This window comes from Mustela nigripes, chromosome 4 (assembly GCF_022355385.1).
Source record: "Mustela nigripes isolate SB6536 chromosome 4, MUSNIG.SB6536, whole genome shotgun sequence".
Taxonomy (NCBI): Eukaryota; Metazoa; Chordata; class Mammalia; order Carnivora; family Mustelidae; genus Mustela; species Mustela nigripes.
In genome coordinates, this window is record NC_081560.1 from 98,898,794 (window position 1) to 98,916,491 (window position 17,698).

Sequence of the window (17,698 nt, forward strand, 5' to 3'; positions counted from 1 at the left end):
TGTTTTTATAGTCAGATGCTTTTTAACTGTTAGTTGGAAATGTGAGCCACTACTGTATAAACATGGATTACCAGTAAAAATGGAAGAAAAAGAGAAACTGCATTAACATTTGAAAGACTAAAATATATATATAAATGTATGAAACCTAAATTATAGGACAGTCTTAAAACCAACGTTGTCGGGACTAAAACATAAATCATGGTCTACTGTCACCATTTCCTTAAGAGGAAAATTGCAGAAAGTAACATTAACAACTATTCTAGAATAATAAAACATGTAACACATTTACAGAAACAAAACCTAGTTATTTATTTTTCCTTAAAAGAGCATTCAAGTGAATTATGTTTAGTTTTTATGATAATGAAAGAGAATGGCCGTCTGTCAATATGCAATCTGTAATTTTTACGAACTTCAAAAATTATTATACCTTCTCCATCTAAAGTCAAGTACCAAAATAGAGACAACTGCTGGTGGAGATGTAGACTTGTACAGACACTGTGGAAAATAGTTTGGAAATTTCTCAAAAAGTTGAACAGTGAAGGAGTGCCTAGGTGGCTCAGTAGGTTCAGCCTAGGACTCTTGATTTTGGCCTAGGTCATGCTTTTGGGGTCATGAGATTGAACCCTAAGTAGGGTGCCCTGCTCAGCATGGAGTCTGCTTGAGGAGTCTCTCTCCCTCTCCAACTTCCCCTCCCCCTGCTAGTATGTGCTCTCTCTCAAACAAATGAATCTTAAAAAAAAAAAAAAAAAAAAAAAAAAGTTAAGGTATGTCCTAGCAATTCTACCCTCGCTATACACCCAAGAGAAATGAAAGTATTTGTGCACACAAACTTTCATACATGACAACATTATTCATAATATCAGAATCGTGGAAACAACCCAAATGCCCATTAACTGGCAAAGGATAAACAACATGTGGTTTATCCGTGCAATCGACTATTTGCTGGATCATAAAAAGAGTGAAAAGCTGCTACCTGCTACTGCATAATAGACTTGGAAAACAGTATGTGAAGCAAAAGAAGCCAGTCACAAAGGGCTACCTATTATATAACCCCGTTTATACCAAAGCCTACGATAGGGAAATCTATAACTGGAGAGAAAATGAATTAGTGGTCGCTTAAGGCTGGGGGAAAGGCAGGTGGATGGGACGGTGATATTCATAGCATCCAGGCTTTCTGTTTGAAGTACGATATTCTTAAGTTGACTATGGTAATGGGTGCACGAATCAATGAATGTGCTGAAAGTCACAGAACCGTACTCTTTGGGCGAACTCTATGCTATGTAAACGATACTGCGATAAAGATGCTGGGGGTTGGGTAGTGGAGATGCTGAGCTCCTAAGCCTCTCTTCACAGCCAAACTCTTGCTCTCAGCAGCGGGAAGAACAGGGACTGGAGGCTGTGGCCTCCAGATAACCATGCACACGTGGGCTGCAGCTGCGCCTGCAGACTTCTCCCGCATCCCCTCTGCCAACCTTCTCCTGCCTCACGTGCCCACAGGATGTGCAGGGTTCCAGCGCCCAGGCCCGCGCGCTTTCCATGCACACAGCTGCCAACGGTCATCTGAGCCCTGGGCGCTTCGGCTGCAGCTGCCTCTGGCGACATTGGGAACTTCTGGAAGTCGAATCCCCACTAGAAGGCCCCCTCCCTGACGCCCGCTTCCATGGGCAGCTACCTGAGCACACCCAAGCCCGCGTCACAACCCCTCACTCAAGGGCGCCCGAACCCGTGGTCCAGGCCTTCCCAGGCCGAGGACGGTGGGCCCCGCATCCGCTTCAGACCCCTCCCACAGATGCCGCCCAACTGGGACCCCTCCCAGCCTCAGAGGGTGGTCACTGAGGCATGGAGACGCTTTCCTGCCAAGCCGCCCCCTGAGACCATCCTCGGACCAGATCTCTCCAGTGCCTGGGAAAGTTACATGAAGCGGTGGCTTTGGAGTGCCCGTCACCCAAGACGGATCTGGAGCCCTGTGACGGTCAGGATCGCGCCCCCTGAACACAGAGGGAACCCCTGGGTGTCCCGGGCACAGGCTCCCAGAGCCTGCCCTGCAGGGCATCCACCCGCAGAAGAGCGCCCAGACCCCTGTGCCAAGGAGACCGTGCTGAGGGCTCTTAGCCAGTGCCAGAAGGGGAACAGGAAGTTTGATGGGCCCCTCTGGTTTGAGATCCCAGGGAGCATGAGCAGGAGGCAGAAGTCGGAGCCCAGGCCATCTGCCTTCAAGCCCCTGATCAGAAATGGTGTGGTCCCTTCCTTCGTGCCAAGGCCAGGTCCTCTGAGCAGAAGCCTTCACTCCTGGAGCGACAACGTCTGCAGGGAAGTTGCTGAACTCCAGCCTGATGGCCAGCCTTCACTGTCTGCGGCCCACCCCACTGCAGGGGCGGTGTCCGCCCAGGGCCCAGATCCTCAGCTGCAGAGCTGGGAGAAGATGCAATGCTCCTGGGGCCTCTCACCCTCCTCCAGTGCATAAGAACAGCACCAGGAGGGTCTCTTCCCTGCCCCCATTTCCCCAGGATGCCCAGCCTGCTGGCCCCTTTGACTCCTAAGAGTCAGGGCCCTGCTACCTACCTGCTGAAACTTAAACCTGTATATTTATTCTCATCTTGTTGACCCCATGCTCTACCCCTCGGGTGGTACCCTGTCCTAGTACTACTGCAGTCCCCTGACCTGCTGGTCCTTACTCTGGAGAGCCCACACTGAAGATTGTTGATGTTAAACCCCTTGCCCCCCCCTGCCTGCCCACACCTTTCTGCCTTTTCCCTTCCTTTCCTGGAAAGTGTTCTTCTTCCCCCACCTTCCCTTTTGCCCAGTTTGTATAAAGATTTAATCTTATTAAAAATAACATTAATATTTTAAAAAGATCTCTTTTTATATAAAAATAATAGGAAAACATGTTCTGGACTATCAGGAGCAGGGGCAAAGATCTGGCACTGGTAATAACATTTATTTATTTGAAGTTCAGTAAAACTAGAGGGTGGTGAGAGAATGTGAGGTTAGGGACACAGACAACAAAGAAGTAATACAAAGCATCGGGAGGTCATGGAAGAGTTTTATTCTAAGAACCAGAGGGTTTTTTTGTTTTTTTTTTTAAAGATTTTATTTATTTGACAGAGATTACAGGTAGGCAGAGAGGCAGGCAGAGAAAGCAAGGGAAGTGGGCTCTCTGCTGAGCAGAGGGCCCCATGCAGGGCGCCATCCCAGGACCCTGATATCATGACCTGAGCTGAAGGCAGAGGCTTTAACCCCCTAAACCAGGCGCCCCAGAAACACAGATTTTATGCAGGGGTGAGACGAATCAGGTTAATGTGTTTTAAAGTGGTCGTTTTGGCCATTGTGTGAAGAGAGTATTATCCAAAGTCAGCAACTGAAACAGAAACAAAAGGAGCCTAGTGCTGCGTTTCAAGCACCAGATGAGGGCAGACTGGTCTGAAAGAGAAATGATGCAGGTAGAAGGTGCACATGAATTTGAGGTGTGTCTTGAAGGTGGATATTTTGGGGCTTCCTAATGCAATGGATGTTAACATTAGGAAAGCAGAGGAATCCAAGAATCTTAGCTTAAGGTTCCAAAACTTGCGGGATGACAGTGCCACTTATTGAGATGGAGACCATAATATGAGATATCTAAGGTTCTAAGTCAGTCATGTTTCCTCAATGCATTCATTTGTTATCCCAGTGAATTTGTCTCCTGTGTAGTTGGAAACATGAGCCTGGCACTCAGTGCAGAGTTTGAAGTCCGAGAGAGAGATGTAGAAATCATGAACACATGGTGCTTAAAGCCGGGGGCCACATGAGCTCACCAAGCAGAAAACACAGATAGAGAAGGTGGCCAAGGATGAGCCCTATTATGCTCTGATGTTTAAAGGGAAAAGAAAGAAGAGGAAGAGAGAGGAAGCCTGGGAAAGCACAGCCGTGGAGGTGGGAGACAAGTCAGAAGCAGCCGGGACATTGAGGGGAGAGCTTTAGAAGGTGGATTTTATCTCCCACGTTGGCAGCCACTAAGAAGTTGAGATATTCCAACACTGACTTTGGAAAGAGGAATCTTTTTGGAGTGTTGGAGGTAAAGCCTGGATTAAAATGGAAGACATTAGAAGGAGTGGATGTGGAGGCAGGGTCTGGAGAAATCATTTGGTAGATAGTCCATTGTGAAGTAGAGCAGGCAAGTGGGAAGGTGGAAGGCAGTTTTACTTTGTTCTGAAATTTTATTTAAAAAAAGGGGGGACGGGCACCTGCGTGGCTCAGTGGGTTAAGCCTCTGCCTTCGACTCAGATCATGATCTCGGGGTCCTGGGATCGAGTCCCGCATTGGGCTCTCTGCTCAGCGGGGAGCCTGCTTCCCCCTCTCTCTCTGCTTGCCTCTCTGCCCGTCAAATGAATAAATAAAAATCTTTAAATTAAAAAAAAAAAAAGACAGGCGATATGTTCAACAAAGGGATCTTCGGGAGCATCGGGAGGGATGGACTGCTAAGTGCGGGTGGAGGGTGGAATGGCTCTCAGACCCTTGACCCTTGATGGCAGCAGGGGCCGGGGGCAATGGCTGTGGTGTGGAGTGAGCCAGGGAGGGGGACCTGGCCCCCGAGTGGGAACATCAGTTCTCTGTCCTCCAGTCTACCAGGGAAGTACAAAACAAGTCTATGTGAGATGGGGCAGGAGGGAAATATTTGAGATTTGACAAAATGGCTGAACGCGTGAAACAGAATTCTCCAAGGAGGAAGGGGAAAAGACTTGGAGAATGTAGAAGAATTCTGAGGGAAAATATCAAAGCGTTTGTTTCAGGGTTAAGTTCTTCAAAAGAAACTGGAAATCAGGAAAAATGATTCATTAATCTTCTTAAAAAATTATTATTTTTTTTTACCTGAGCTAATATACCAATGAAGATTGAGTCCACAATTAGTTTTAACCACTACATGTTATCCAATATTTTATTAACTGAGTCCAAAAGAATTTAATAAAGAGGGAGGAAGTGAACGAGTTAAGGTGTGTATTATACAGGGTTCTTCTGAGAATCAGAACCAGTGTGAGAGTGTGTGTATGTGTGCATGTGTGCATGTGTGTGTATGTATGTGTGTGTGTGTATGTGTGCGTGTGTGAGTGTGTGCATTTGCTCTCAGCCATGGAGATAGGGTCTGGGAGGGCAAGGCAGGTTGATTGATTATAGAGAATTGGCTCAGGATGCCTGAGTGGCACAGTACGTTAAGTATCTGACTCTTGGTTTCTGCTCAGGTCATGAGGTTGGAGCCCACCATAGGGCTTCACACTCACCTCTGAGTCTGCTTGAGATTCTCTCTCCCTCTCCTTTGCTCCTCCCCCTTGTGCTCTCTCTGTCTCTAAAATAAACAGATCTTAAAAAAAAAAAAAAAAAAATTGGCTCATGTGATTGTGAGGCCTGAGAAGTCCCAAGACCTGCACTGCAGTTGGGAAGCTGCAGACCCAGGAGAGCTGAGGGTTAAGCTCCAGTCCATGTCTGTAGTCAGAAGAAGATGAGTGTCTGGGAAGAGGTGGTAAGAGAGGAGAAAGAGAGAGAAATCTTTCCTACTCAGCCTTTTTGTCCTATCTGGGTGTTCTAAGGATTGGTGGAGGTTCCTGCATATTGGGGGTCTATCAATTTTATGTGATCTATCAATTCGAATGTTAAGTGCATCCAGAAACATCATAAACACACCCAGAAATAAAGTTTACCTCAATATCTGGGACCCTATCACCCAAGCAAGTTGGCAGATAAAATTAGCCATGACGGTGTTTTTAAAGGAATAATTTTAATTTGGATTATAGAATCAAACTGGTTAAGAGAGAATTTGTTGGGAGAGGGAGCTAGGTAAGGAGAACTTAGGGAAAACTATCAGAGTCTTAATGACAGGTGCCAAGGGTGTGAGAATGAGGTGAAGGCAACAGAAATCTATCTGTGTCCCCGAGGAGGTCAAGAAACGTGGCCGATAGAGGTTAAAGGTGCTAAGAATAGTGACCTGAGCAGGGTTAACGGGGAAAGTCATGAGGAAGGAATTCAAATTTTCATGACGGCAAGGAAGGTAGCACATAGTTTCTAACATTATGAGTTTCAAACTAGTGGAGATTTTTAAAAGATCAAAGACAGATCATAGTGTAGGAGGAGTGCACTTGTGCAAGAGTGTACCTGTTCTCTGGGCACGCCAAGAGCAGCTTGGAACATGGGAGGAAGAGCCGGTTTGCTTTCAGCAGAGGGACAGTGGGTGTGTGATCAGCGTGGGCAGGAAGCTGACGAGAACTGAACGGTGTGGGGATTTTCTAACATCTCATCAGGAGTTTCCAAGGGCTTGCAAGGCACACAGGAGGGGAATGAGCTGGGGCCTTGTGAGCCTGGGAAGAGATTCCTGATGGGGTTACTCACAGCAATGCCTCAGAGCAACGTAGTCTCTCAGTAAAGTTATAGGACAGAATATTTATCTGGAATATATAAACAGAATTTACCAAGAGCACACAGGGATTCTATTCCTGTGAACCAGCCTTATGGGAGGGGGTCTACAGGGACCGCATGGCCAACCCAACCAAAATGAGGCCTCTGACCTCACGTCACGGAGGCCCAGCCATGTGGGACATGGGGAGACAAATGAGTCTCTGGGGAAGAGCAGAGTTTGTTAAAGCAGATGTGTAAACATTTAATATATGATAATGCTAACATTTAAAATCTGTGTGAAAATAATGAACTACTAGAAACAGTGAATTGCAATTATCAGCTTTCCTATTGGGAAATAGAGCACAGCTCTCTCTCTCTCTCTCATGCAAAACACAAATTTAAAAAATCAAAACTGCAAAAAAGTTTTAAGTTTGAAGAACTTATTTTTTCCCAAGCGTCAATGAAGTTTAATTACACCCATAGTAAATTTTAAAAATTTCAGCTTTACACATAATGTTCAAATCCCTCCACCAATCTCCTCCTTTGACATTCTTCAGGAGGCTAAAAACCCAAAACCACAAAAGAAAAGTTTGTAATAGCTAATATTTTAAAAACCTAACCTGTAATTGAAAAGTATTTCAAAGGCAAATGACGAGAATGGAGGCTACATTAGTAATCCACAGAGCAGATCACAAATTACTATTCCAAAAATACAAGGAACCACTTAATATCAATGGAAAGATAGAAAGAAGAAAGAGAGAGAGAGAAAGAAAAAAAGGAGAGAGGAAGGGAGGGAAGAAGGAAAAGAAACAAGGGAAGAAAGGAAGAAAAAAGAAAGAGGAATTAATAAAAATATAACTAGACAGCTAATGTAAGAAAGAAATCAAATTGTTAACAAATATATATATATATAAAATATTCAGTGTCTCCTAATTATTCAGAGAAATTTATATATCTATATCTATATCTATATCTATATCTATATCTATATCTATACCTACCCATGAATGGTATTTATATCCATCATTGGGGAAAAAGAGGGTATTCATCCGTGGCAAGATTGTAGGAGAAATAATCTCATGTTAATTTAGTAAATTAATGAGAATGATAGTATATAAATTCTCATTGTGTGTAACCTGGTAATTATTCTTTTATTTTGGCATTGCATTTAATTTTAATAAATGATGAAATATGCTGTAAAGATATGAGCCATGAAATAGGTACTAGCACAGCTTTGAGATCTAGTCACAAACACAAATAAGTAAACAAGAAAAGGGCCACATGGGTGGTGCAGCCAGTTAAGCATCTGCCTTCCGTTCAGGTCATAATTGTGGGGTCCTAGAATAGACTCCCACACCAGGCTCCCTGCTCAGCTTCTCCCTCTCCCTCTGTAGCTCCCCCTGCTCCTGCTTGGGCTCTGTGGAATGAATAAATAAAATCTTTTAAAAAAAGTAAACAAAAAAGAGAAAGAGAAGAAAAACAGTAAGAATAGTCACTTTTGTCACTTAGGCATTGGCACAAAAATGTATAACATGGATCCTAAACGGTCAAACCCAATAGGAAAGTTCCAACTTGAAAGAACCTGATTCAATATCTACACATGAACCCCAAGGACTTGTTTTCTCCCCACTATTATTCCCTAGTCTTGTGGTTTTTCCCAAGTCCACATGAGATGGCATGAAAAAGCAAAGAAAAGGGCCTGTGAAATGGATGGAAAGAAAATGTGGAACCTAGAGAACTGTCTTGAGCTAAACCCATAATTCTTTTATTCCTAAATCCTACTCCCCCAATCCCTGTCTGCTATAGTGTCAAAGACTCAGGGGCTTCCTTTCAAATGAGAAGAGATACAGTAAAATTTAGTGTCAACTATCTAAAATTTCACTTAATACTACTCAAAGCAGTGCAGCATGGAGTGTGTGGGTGTGTGTACCCATATACATTATCATAGACACAAGTAAGCATGTGTACTTGTGCATATGTGTTGTGCATGTGTGTATGTACAACATATGTGTCTGTTTGTGTGTGTGCATGTAAAATCGTGTATATACATAAACATATACAATTCTGCTATCTGTTGCTCTGAGTATTTTGGTCAGTTAGACTGAAACGTGCTTAGAGGAAACACAAAAGTTAACATATTGTTTAAGTTTTTTTTTTTTTTTTTAAGATTTTATGTATTTGAGAGAGTGAGCAAGAGAGACAGAGAGCACAGGGGCAGAGGGAGAGGGAGAAGGAGATTCCCCTGCTGAGTGGGGAATTAGATGCGGGGCTCCATCCCAGCACCCTGGGATCATGACCAGAGCCAAAGGCAGACGCAACCGAATGAGACACTCAGGTGCCCTATTGTTTAAATTTTCAATGTATATGCCTACATGTTTGTCAATTTTTTAAAGATTTTATTTATTTATTTGACAGAGGGAGCACAAGCAGGGAGAGCAGCAGACAGCGAGAGAGGGAGAAGTAGACTTGCCGAGCGGGGACCCTGATGCGGGGCTGGGTTCCTGGACCCTGGGATCATGACCTGAGCCGAAGGCTGATGCTTAACAACTGAGCCACCCAGGTGCCCCTGTTAGCCAATATTTTAATGAGAACTTCAGGTTTTTCTTTGCAGGAGAATCTGCTGCTAGGAATTCTCTATCAACCATACCCACATTACAGCATCATTATTTTCTATTTTGGTTCTTTAGGTTGAAGCCAGAATTCAGGTATTTCCAAACAATACAAGCAACAATATGAAAGCACATGACTTGTCGGTTTTCCCCGGCGTTTTACAGATAACTTGCTCCTGCCCAACTTGGAAGAATTGTTTTGGACAACTCAAGTCTTTCTAAATTATTATAAAGAAACAACCATTCTCTTTCTGCATTTACGCTTCATTCTTTTATGAAATGATTAGATGAAATACAGGTGTAAAGTTTGTTGTAGACCAATTTGGTAACATATTCAAATGCATTTATGGTAAAAGAATGTAATTAAATGGGCAGAGTATAAGCGCAATATATAAATATATATACGGAGAAATACACAAAGATATATATAAAATATAAATATAAATATATATATGGAGAAATACATAAAGAGAGCATAGTAAAGGAGAACTGAGTGCTAGTTGTATACCTGTATTCTTCCATATACATGTAGAAATAAACTCTGATATTTATATGCACATACATCTGTGCATGCAGATAGATAGCGCTTTTGAAATTCACGTATATACAAATACAACATGTTCTTAATACAGGTATGTACATGCCTATTACATACAGCAATATATATTATAAACAGACATACATATACACATGTTCTAGATATTAATATAGGCTGGAAGTCCGTTAACACATTAGAGTAATAACAAATTTCAGCTCCCAGGGGCCGAATTGGTAGTCCAAGCCACAGAATTAAATTAGCTCATTAAGGAAGAATATTTACAGAGAAATAAGGTGTGTTGTGATCAGGAAAAAAACAAAGTAAAAAAAGTCAGAATAGACAAAAGAAGGCCCCAGTGATAGCTCTGGACATAGAATGAATATTCTTTGGATTTCACATATTTGCTCAGACCAAACATTCTTCAAATATTTAATGTTTTAGAAATAATTATATTGAAATCAACAAAAGTACCAATAATCTCATCTTAATTTTTGATTATAGTGTTAATTCAGAATTGGCTTAATTGTCATGTTTTGTTTTTCTAACTCAAATGATAAAATGATAATATCTTGTATATTTTTATTAGCATACTCAATCATTCCACTGGTGACCACAGAGCAAACCTCAATATTACTTATGTCCTAAACAGAGCTGTTTCTGTGGTGTTTTGTTTTGTTTTGTTTCCCCAGAAGGGTGCCCGTCTTTCTTTCTTTCTTTTTCTTTTTCTTTTTTTTTCTAATTTTTTAGCAGAATTTTTAAATCTCAGCTTTATCATTCTCTAGAAAAACAAAAGATCTAAAAAATAGCATTATTATACTTAAGAAAAATGTAAAAATAGTTCACATCAAGAATGACTTCTTTCACATGTACTTAAAATACTTAAAATATAATGTTTTTCATTAAATATATGACATTTTTCTAAGAGATTGTGAAATTATTATATTGAATAGCAAAAGTAATAAAAATCACTTAAGAATTATAACCCTCAACATTTCCTGATTTTGGAAAATAATAATTATGATAAAAGCTCACATCACAGGCTTACCATCTTATGCTATAATCAATTAAATATGTTTTATTAAACCTTCAAAAGAGGAATATTTAAAGTAGTATAGTAAAATGTTCAGAATGTATTATTTTTGAAGGTGCAATTTACTTTAACTTAATAGTCTTTTTATAGAATATTTCCTCATTTTCCTTGAGTTTCTGTCTTTCTTAACCTATTTATTCTCAACTGCAGCTCTGCACTACAATTAATTGACAAATATGAGTAAACGTGGACAGGGGTCCTGCCTAACATCATCAGCCCCAGGGAGCTCAACAGTAGAGTTCATTTCTCTTTGCATTTTGTCATCTCAAAATTCACACAGGATCAATGTTAAGTGTCCTTGAAATAGAGACATGTATCAGATGAGCAACTTATAAAGTGTATGGGAAAGAATAAGGAAAGAACATTTTTCAGGGAAAGGCAGAACGCTGCCCTTTTAAGGTGATGCATTTGTCTTCCAATTCCAATAAGAATTGTCTTAATTCTTCCCCAGAGAGACAATGATAGAGATAAATCTTACCCAAGAAATGGATCCAAATGGTCTGCTTTCAAATTCTACTTCTTATTGCAGATCTGATAATTTGTTGTTGAGGTTTGGGGTCCATTATTCTCTCAAATATTCTCCTGAGAGGGCATGAGAGTCTCTTGTTTTGCCTCTTGTTGATGGATCACGTATTACTATAACTCTGCTTTGCAGGTGAACCCCAGTGCTCATTCACACCATCTCCTGACCTAAGCTACTAGGAGGGCTTCTACTCTGTCTTTCTTAGTGCTATGTCACTTGTCCATCATCCAGCCCTGTCCATCATGCCACCCCTGGTAGCCTACATTTTTGGAAATTTTATTTTGAAATAATTTGAAATTTAGAGAAGATTTCCTACTAACCCTGAATTCAGCATCCCCTAGTATTATATCTTTCGGAACCATGTGATGTTTGTCAAAATTGAGTGAGTCATATTGGTATAATATCTTCAACTTAGCTACTGACTTTGTTTGGATTTCGTCAGTGTTTCCATCAATGTCTTTTCTCTTTCAGGATCCAATCCAATGTGCCTCGTTGCATTAAATCATAATCTTTCCTTAGATGCCTCCATCCTGGGATAGTCTCAGTATTTTTGTATCCCTCATGCCTTTGGCAGTTTCTAAAAGTGTCTCTTAAGCTAAAAACAACTTTTCCAAAAGCTACAGTGAGTCAAAGATATCTTGGAGAAAGAAGATATTACCAAAGGACTCATAGCTTGAAACTTTAAGTTAAAGTGTATAGTTTCAAAAATTAGCACATTTGTGTGTTTTTGTCATGCATATTAAATGCATCTTTCATTTTGCTTCAGTGGGAATGCAGACCCTCAGGATAAGGGGTGCTACTAAATATGAGGACACTGATACATTACCATTGATAGGGGCGGTGGGGGCACAAAAGCCAGACTGGGACAGGACTGTATGAAGTGGGGCAGAGAACTAAAATTTAGGTTGTGAAAGGAATTTAAGTATCTGGGCAATTGTATCATCCTGTTTGCAGTCAATACCACATTTGTTCAGTGTTCCTATTTATTGAAAATCTGTATTGATTCAAGTATTTTGCTAAGCACTAGGGACATGATGGTAACTAAGGCACCAAGGATGAAAGATCTGTGGGAAGAATCCTAGAAGAAAGAGAATTCAATGCAGCTTGACAAATTTTATTATAAAAGCAAGCACAGATTTCTATGTCAATGTATAAAAGACATAAGTAAAAAGGAATACAATAATGTAGACAATTTAGGAGAAAAAAAATCCTGAAACTTTTAGAATAAGTAGAAGTTAACTGGGTAAAAATGATGTGGAGTGGAAAAGGGTGAAAACAGAAAAAGACCTAATTTTGGACCATGTAAAGTTTAGATAGCCATTGGGGAGTGTGAATAGTGTTAATGTCACAAACAAGTTCTGTAGATCTGAGTTGGAATGGTTGAATACACAAAGGTTTGTTAGAGAGAGTTTCAGTTGACCTTGCTTATGCCTGACTAATTTGTGTCTCCTTTCAATCAAAAATGTCTTGGTTTGAATTTTAAATTACATGCACACTCTTAAGAAAGCGTAAGTTCTGTGTTCTGTACATACTACAGGGGATATGGATCCGATTTATGACTGGATGGGCTCACTCAACTATCAGCGGGTAGAAGAAGTAGGAATCCTGATACTTTGATTTTGGGCGGGTGAGCTTGATGTTCTTGAAAAGATCCTCTTTGGATTGTCCTGTATATCTATAAGCAGAGTGATATGTGAGTTGTGCAGTGTGTGTGTGTGTGTGTGTGTGTGTGTGTGTATAGTGAGAAAAAAGAGATTCAGGGAGAATATCAAAAGTTATAGATGCATCCCAGAGACCATTCATTGACATATCATGATTAAGCAAAGAGATTTGAACGTGGTTAATTATGTCTCCTATCACTAATCCATAACACAGACCTAATATTATTCAATTGAGAGTGTTCTGTAGATGAAATACAATAATATCTAAGTGTCCACACCCGGTCATCAGTCAATACCCATATAGTTAGAGATACATGTAGCTATTGAGATTTGTCTATATTTACATAGTTATCAACAAACATAAGCAGCTATCACTCTTGTTCCTTGTGTTGCTGTGGTAGAAGAAAAAGGACAAAGAAATATTCCTACAAGAACATCTTTATTTGACAGCTGTGTTCTGTCATCACCTAATGAGGAATTTATTTATTTATTTTTTTAAAAAAAGATTTATTTATTTATTTATTTGACAGAGAGAAATCACAAGTAGATGGAGAGGCAGGCAGAGAGAGAGAGAGAGAGAGAGAGAGAAGCAGGCTTCCTGCTGAGCAGAGAGCCCGATGCGGGACTCGATCCCAGGACCCTGAGATCATGACCTGAGCCGAAGGCAGCGGCTTAACCCACTGAGCGACCCAGCCGCCCCTAATGAGGAATTTAAAGTGATAGACTTATCTGTTTATTTAGGCATGCAGGGAGGTCCAGGGAAGGCTAGTTTGCCTGAAGGCAGAACAAGAAAAGGAATGGATCCATAGGATTGTGTTATCCTTTTTATTCCTGAGAAGTTACCATTCTACCTTTGATTATGTTATGTCTCTGTGTCTGACCTGCAGGGATCTTGAAGAGATTGGTCTGACAGCAATCTTAAGGCCTCTTCATGTCAGCTAAGCCTGTAAGAGCATACTTAGTATGATTTAAAAAGAATTGCCTGAATTCGTAAAACAAACTCCAGTCAGAGGTGGCATATAGATTTTTCTTTTAAGACATAAGCCAAGAAGAAGTAGATGATTAAAGGCAAAATAAATCCACAGGTCACTAATATTGTACAGACACAGAGAATACAAAAAGAAAGAACTAGTTATTTATATATAAAGAAGATAAAACAAGGACACATAATCACACATGTGATGAGATAAAGAGTTCACAACATCTTTTGCTTTTTAACTAATAAGAAGTTCTGTGTTGGGTATCTAATGAGTTATAATTAAGCACATGGAAAAACAAGGTTGGACTTTTCTTTGCCAGCAGCTATAAAGATCCTATTAAAATTCAACTTTAAAAAGTCAAAATTTAAACAATTTTGTGAGTGAGACTGAGTGTTCTAACGGTCATTTGCTAAGAGGTTTAATGCCATTTTGAAAGGAAAGTTAGCTTCTGTTGGTAACTCCACTGCAAGAGTGTTCTCTCTTATGCCTGTCAATAAAATCAGGGCCCAAGAGCAATAAAACATGAGAAATTATGCTAAAAATGGGCAATACTTTTCCAAAAAATGCTCTATGTCAATCTCTACTTCCACTCTTGACCTGGTGTTATAAAATTTTAAGATTCTCATTGTTTTCTCCTGGACCATTGTCAGATGTGAACTGTAATATGGATGTTTATGTCACAGGCACCCAGTACTACTTGTTTCCAAAAGCATCAAAGATGCCTCAAAAGGCCTCTACTACATAAAGAAAAAATATCCGATAGTTAAAATCCACCCTCTCAATAAAAAGATAAAAAAAGCCCTCGACTCTTCCAGTTTTATTATCAATACTTCCTTGGTAAACTCAACAAAATTTGCACCTCTCATTTTTCATTTATGTCTTACAAAGTTTGAATGTAAGAAGGAATACGATAAAAGTATGTTTCTATTTCTTCTCTAACTAGAACGGTTTTCTGATTCTAACTTTCCCCAATCTTTCCTTGACTAAGCTTTCCTGTTGCTTTATTTTTCTAAACTAGCTTCCAAATTACCCTTTAGTAAGAGAAATATAATGAAAGTTGGGGTAAGTTGGGTAGAGAGTAGAAATCAAATCACCTACAAACTGGTTCAAAAGAAAGGGTCATAAGGTACCCTTATTTAACTCCATATAAAATCAGAAGTCTATAAAAGATCATTATTACTACTACCATTCTTGGCAATAATTTTGTATATAGACTTTGGGAAAGAATCATATACCTGGGATCAGCGCCAGAACTAGTGCATAGAGCCTGACCCATAAATAGTTGAAGTATATAGAATCAAAGTCAATTGAGGAATTAAGACTTGGCAAAAAGTCTAAGGCCATTATTAATGGATGTCCTGAAAAGATACAACTGAGCATATCAACTGTCAATAGAGAAGCAGTTGATTTTGGAATTTCATCTTGAAAAATACTAACTTTTAACAGTAAATTATATAATCTGGTAAAAAGAAAGCTATAACAGATAGTTATTACAATACATTTTTATTATATAAAATACTTTAAAATTTTAAAATAGAAAATAATAAATTAAAAATATAATGACTTGTGCTTTCACTATACAGAGAAAACCACTGCTATATTGTCCAGGTTTGTTTGTTTTGTTTTGTTTTGTTTTTTTATGTTTTTAATATACCTTCAGATACATACAACTATCTCAAAACATGTAGCAAAATAAATTACACATCATCCATCATTGGGAAATCCAAATTCAAATCACCATGAGGTACCATTTCACACTCCCGATAGAATGGATATAAATGATAAGACAGACAATAACAAGTGTTGGCAAGAAGGTAGAGAATCTGGAACCCTCATACATTGCAGCCGGAGAAGCAATCTGGCAAAGCCATCTGGAAAAACAGTTTTGCAGGTTTTGAACAGTTAAATTTAAAATTACTATATGACCTAGAAAATTTGACCCTTAGAGTTTTATTAAAGATAAACGAAACACAGAGGTACACAAGACTTGGATATAAATGGTTGTAGTAATATTATTCATAATAGCCAAAAGATGGCAAAAATCCAACTGTCCACCCATAAGTGAATTGTAAACACAATGTAGTGTATCCATAACAATGGAATCCTATTCATAAATAAAAACGAAGTCTTGATACATGTAAAACATGAATGGACCTCACAAACATTGTGCCAAGTGATAAAAGGCAGATGACAAACACCATCTATTAGATGATTTTCATTTATATAAAATGATGTCATAAAAGTCAAAATTATAGAGACAGAAGCAGATTAGTGATTGCCTGGGAAGAGGTGGCAATAAGTAGCTGCCCATGTGCACCAGGACTTTTTTGAGGTATTAGGAATACTTTAAAACAGATTTTATATAAATTTAGTCAAAATAATTTATGTATACCCATAAAATGAGTGAATTTTATGGTATTCAAATTGTATCTTTACAAAGTTGTTGAGTAAAAAAGAGTAGTCTAGGGGTACCTAGGTGGCTCAGTGGGTTAAGCCTCTGCCTTTGTCTCAGGTCATGATCTCAGGATCCTGGGATTGAGCTCCGCATCAGGCTCTTTGCTCAGCAGGAAGCCTGCTTCCTCCCTCTCTCTCTGCCTGCTTCTCTGCAGACTTGTGATATCTGTCTGTCAAATAAATAAATAAATAAAATCTTTAAAAAAAAAAAAAGAGTAGTCTGAAATGGACAAATGAGCTATTCTGTTTTGCTTTTCCACATTGATTTTTCTTTGTTTGTCTTTGTTTTCTTTGTTTGTTTCTTTGACATCAATTTCCTTCAGGAAAGTTTAGAATTATTGATGTTTAAATTCAAATATGAACAGTTAATACTAAGCTTTTAACATTCAAATTGTAAATTTATACAAGATAATAGTACTAAAAGCTAGACATTTGATATGGAGACCATCCTAAATTTCTCTCTCTACTCCTTTCACATATTAACAGCTTGGAAGGGTAACTAGAGGACAAGGTTAACAACCCTGTGGGCAAATCTGCTTGCTATGGACACAGTCCCACCCATTCGTTGCATAATGCCTCTCGTTTAAATCCTGCTCCTGATCTGGACAAGCCAGCTTCAGAGAAGGCAGTTGGCAAAAAAGGACATTCCAGTGTTTTTCAGCCTGAAAGATTATTTAAGGAAACAGATGACACTAGGACATGGGAGTCAGGAATTACTTTCTTCCTCCTCCTCCTCCTCCTCCTCTTTCTTCTCCTTTCTTCTTCTTCTTTTCTCCTTCTCCTTGTTGTTGTTGTTGTTTTTCTTCTTCTTCTCCTCCTCCTCCCCCTCCATCACCTTCTCCTCCTCCTCTTTCTTCTCCTTCTTTACATTATGACCACAAGACCCTTCTATGGGGAAAACACTGAGGAGAGATTTTATTTTTAACTTTATAAGTTTTGAATTTTTCACTTAATTTCTTTTCAGCAGGGAAATAGATTTTTGTAATTCAAAATTCAAGAGACAGAAAGGCCTTAACTAAAATTCCCCCTCCCAAGGAGAGGCTAGAATGATAGTAAAAGGACTCTAAACTCCCCTTGTACTATAGATACAACTAGATAATTAATGGCAGCAAGATTATTATTAACAAATGGTTATTATTAACAATTATTAATCATTATTTATGGCAGCATGAATAACTCAGAAAGTGATCTGAAGACTGGCAGAATAAATTCCACAACCAAAGGAAGATAAGAGGCCACATAAAAGAAAGTGGGAAAGGTGGAGACCTGATATGAGTCCTAAATGGACCATGGAAGGGAAGGGCTGGAATTATGGTGAAGAGCCAGAAACATATGATCACACCAGGGAGCCCACACTGGGAAAATGAGCCCCTGTAACATTTGGCTTTGAAAGTGAGAGATCCTAATTTGGTGACTTCTTATCACCAGGGGGACCTAAAGCCTTGAATTCAAAAAAATCTCTGAGAGACCTTGCAGGGTGGTA

General features: G+C 39.5%; 1 protein-coding gene across 1 annotated transcript; it reads left to right on the forward strand.

The window, feature by feature from the left end:
• The first annotated feature begins 1,660 nt into the window (after window positions 1–1,660).
• POM121L12 (POM121 transmembrane nucleoporin like 12) lies at window positions 1,661–2,464 on the forward strand. The gene has a single exon (XM_059397609.1). It carries the CDS (start codon window positions 1,661–1,663, stop codon window positions 2,462–2,464), a length of 804 nt encoding a protein of 267 aa, XP_059253592.1.
• Window positions 2,465–17,698: the final 15,234 nt, after the last annotated feature.

Excerpts from the sequence above, each read along its gene's own strand:
- POM121L12 (XM_059397609.1), top strand. The coding sequence starts at position 1,661 with ATGGGCAGCTACCTGAGCACACCCAAGCCCGCGTCACAACCCCTCACT.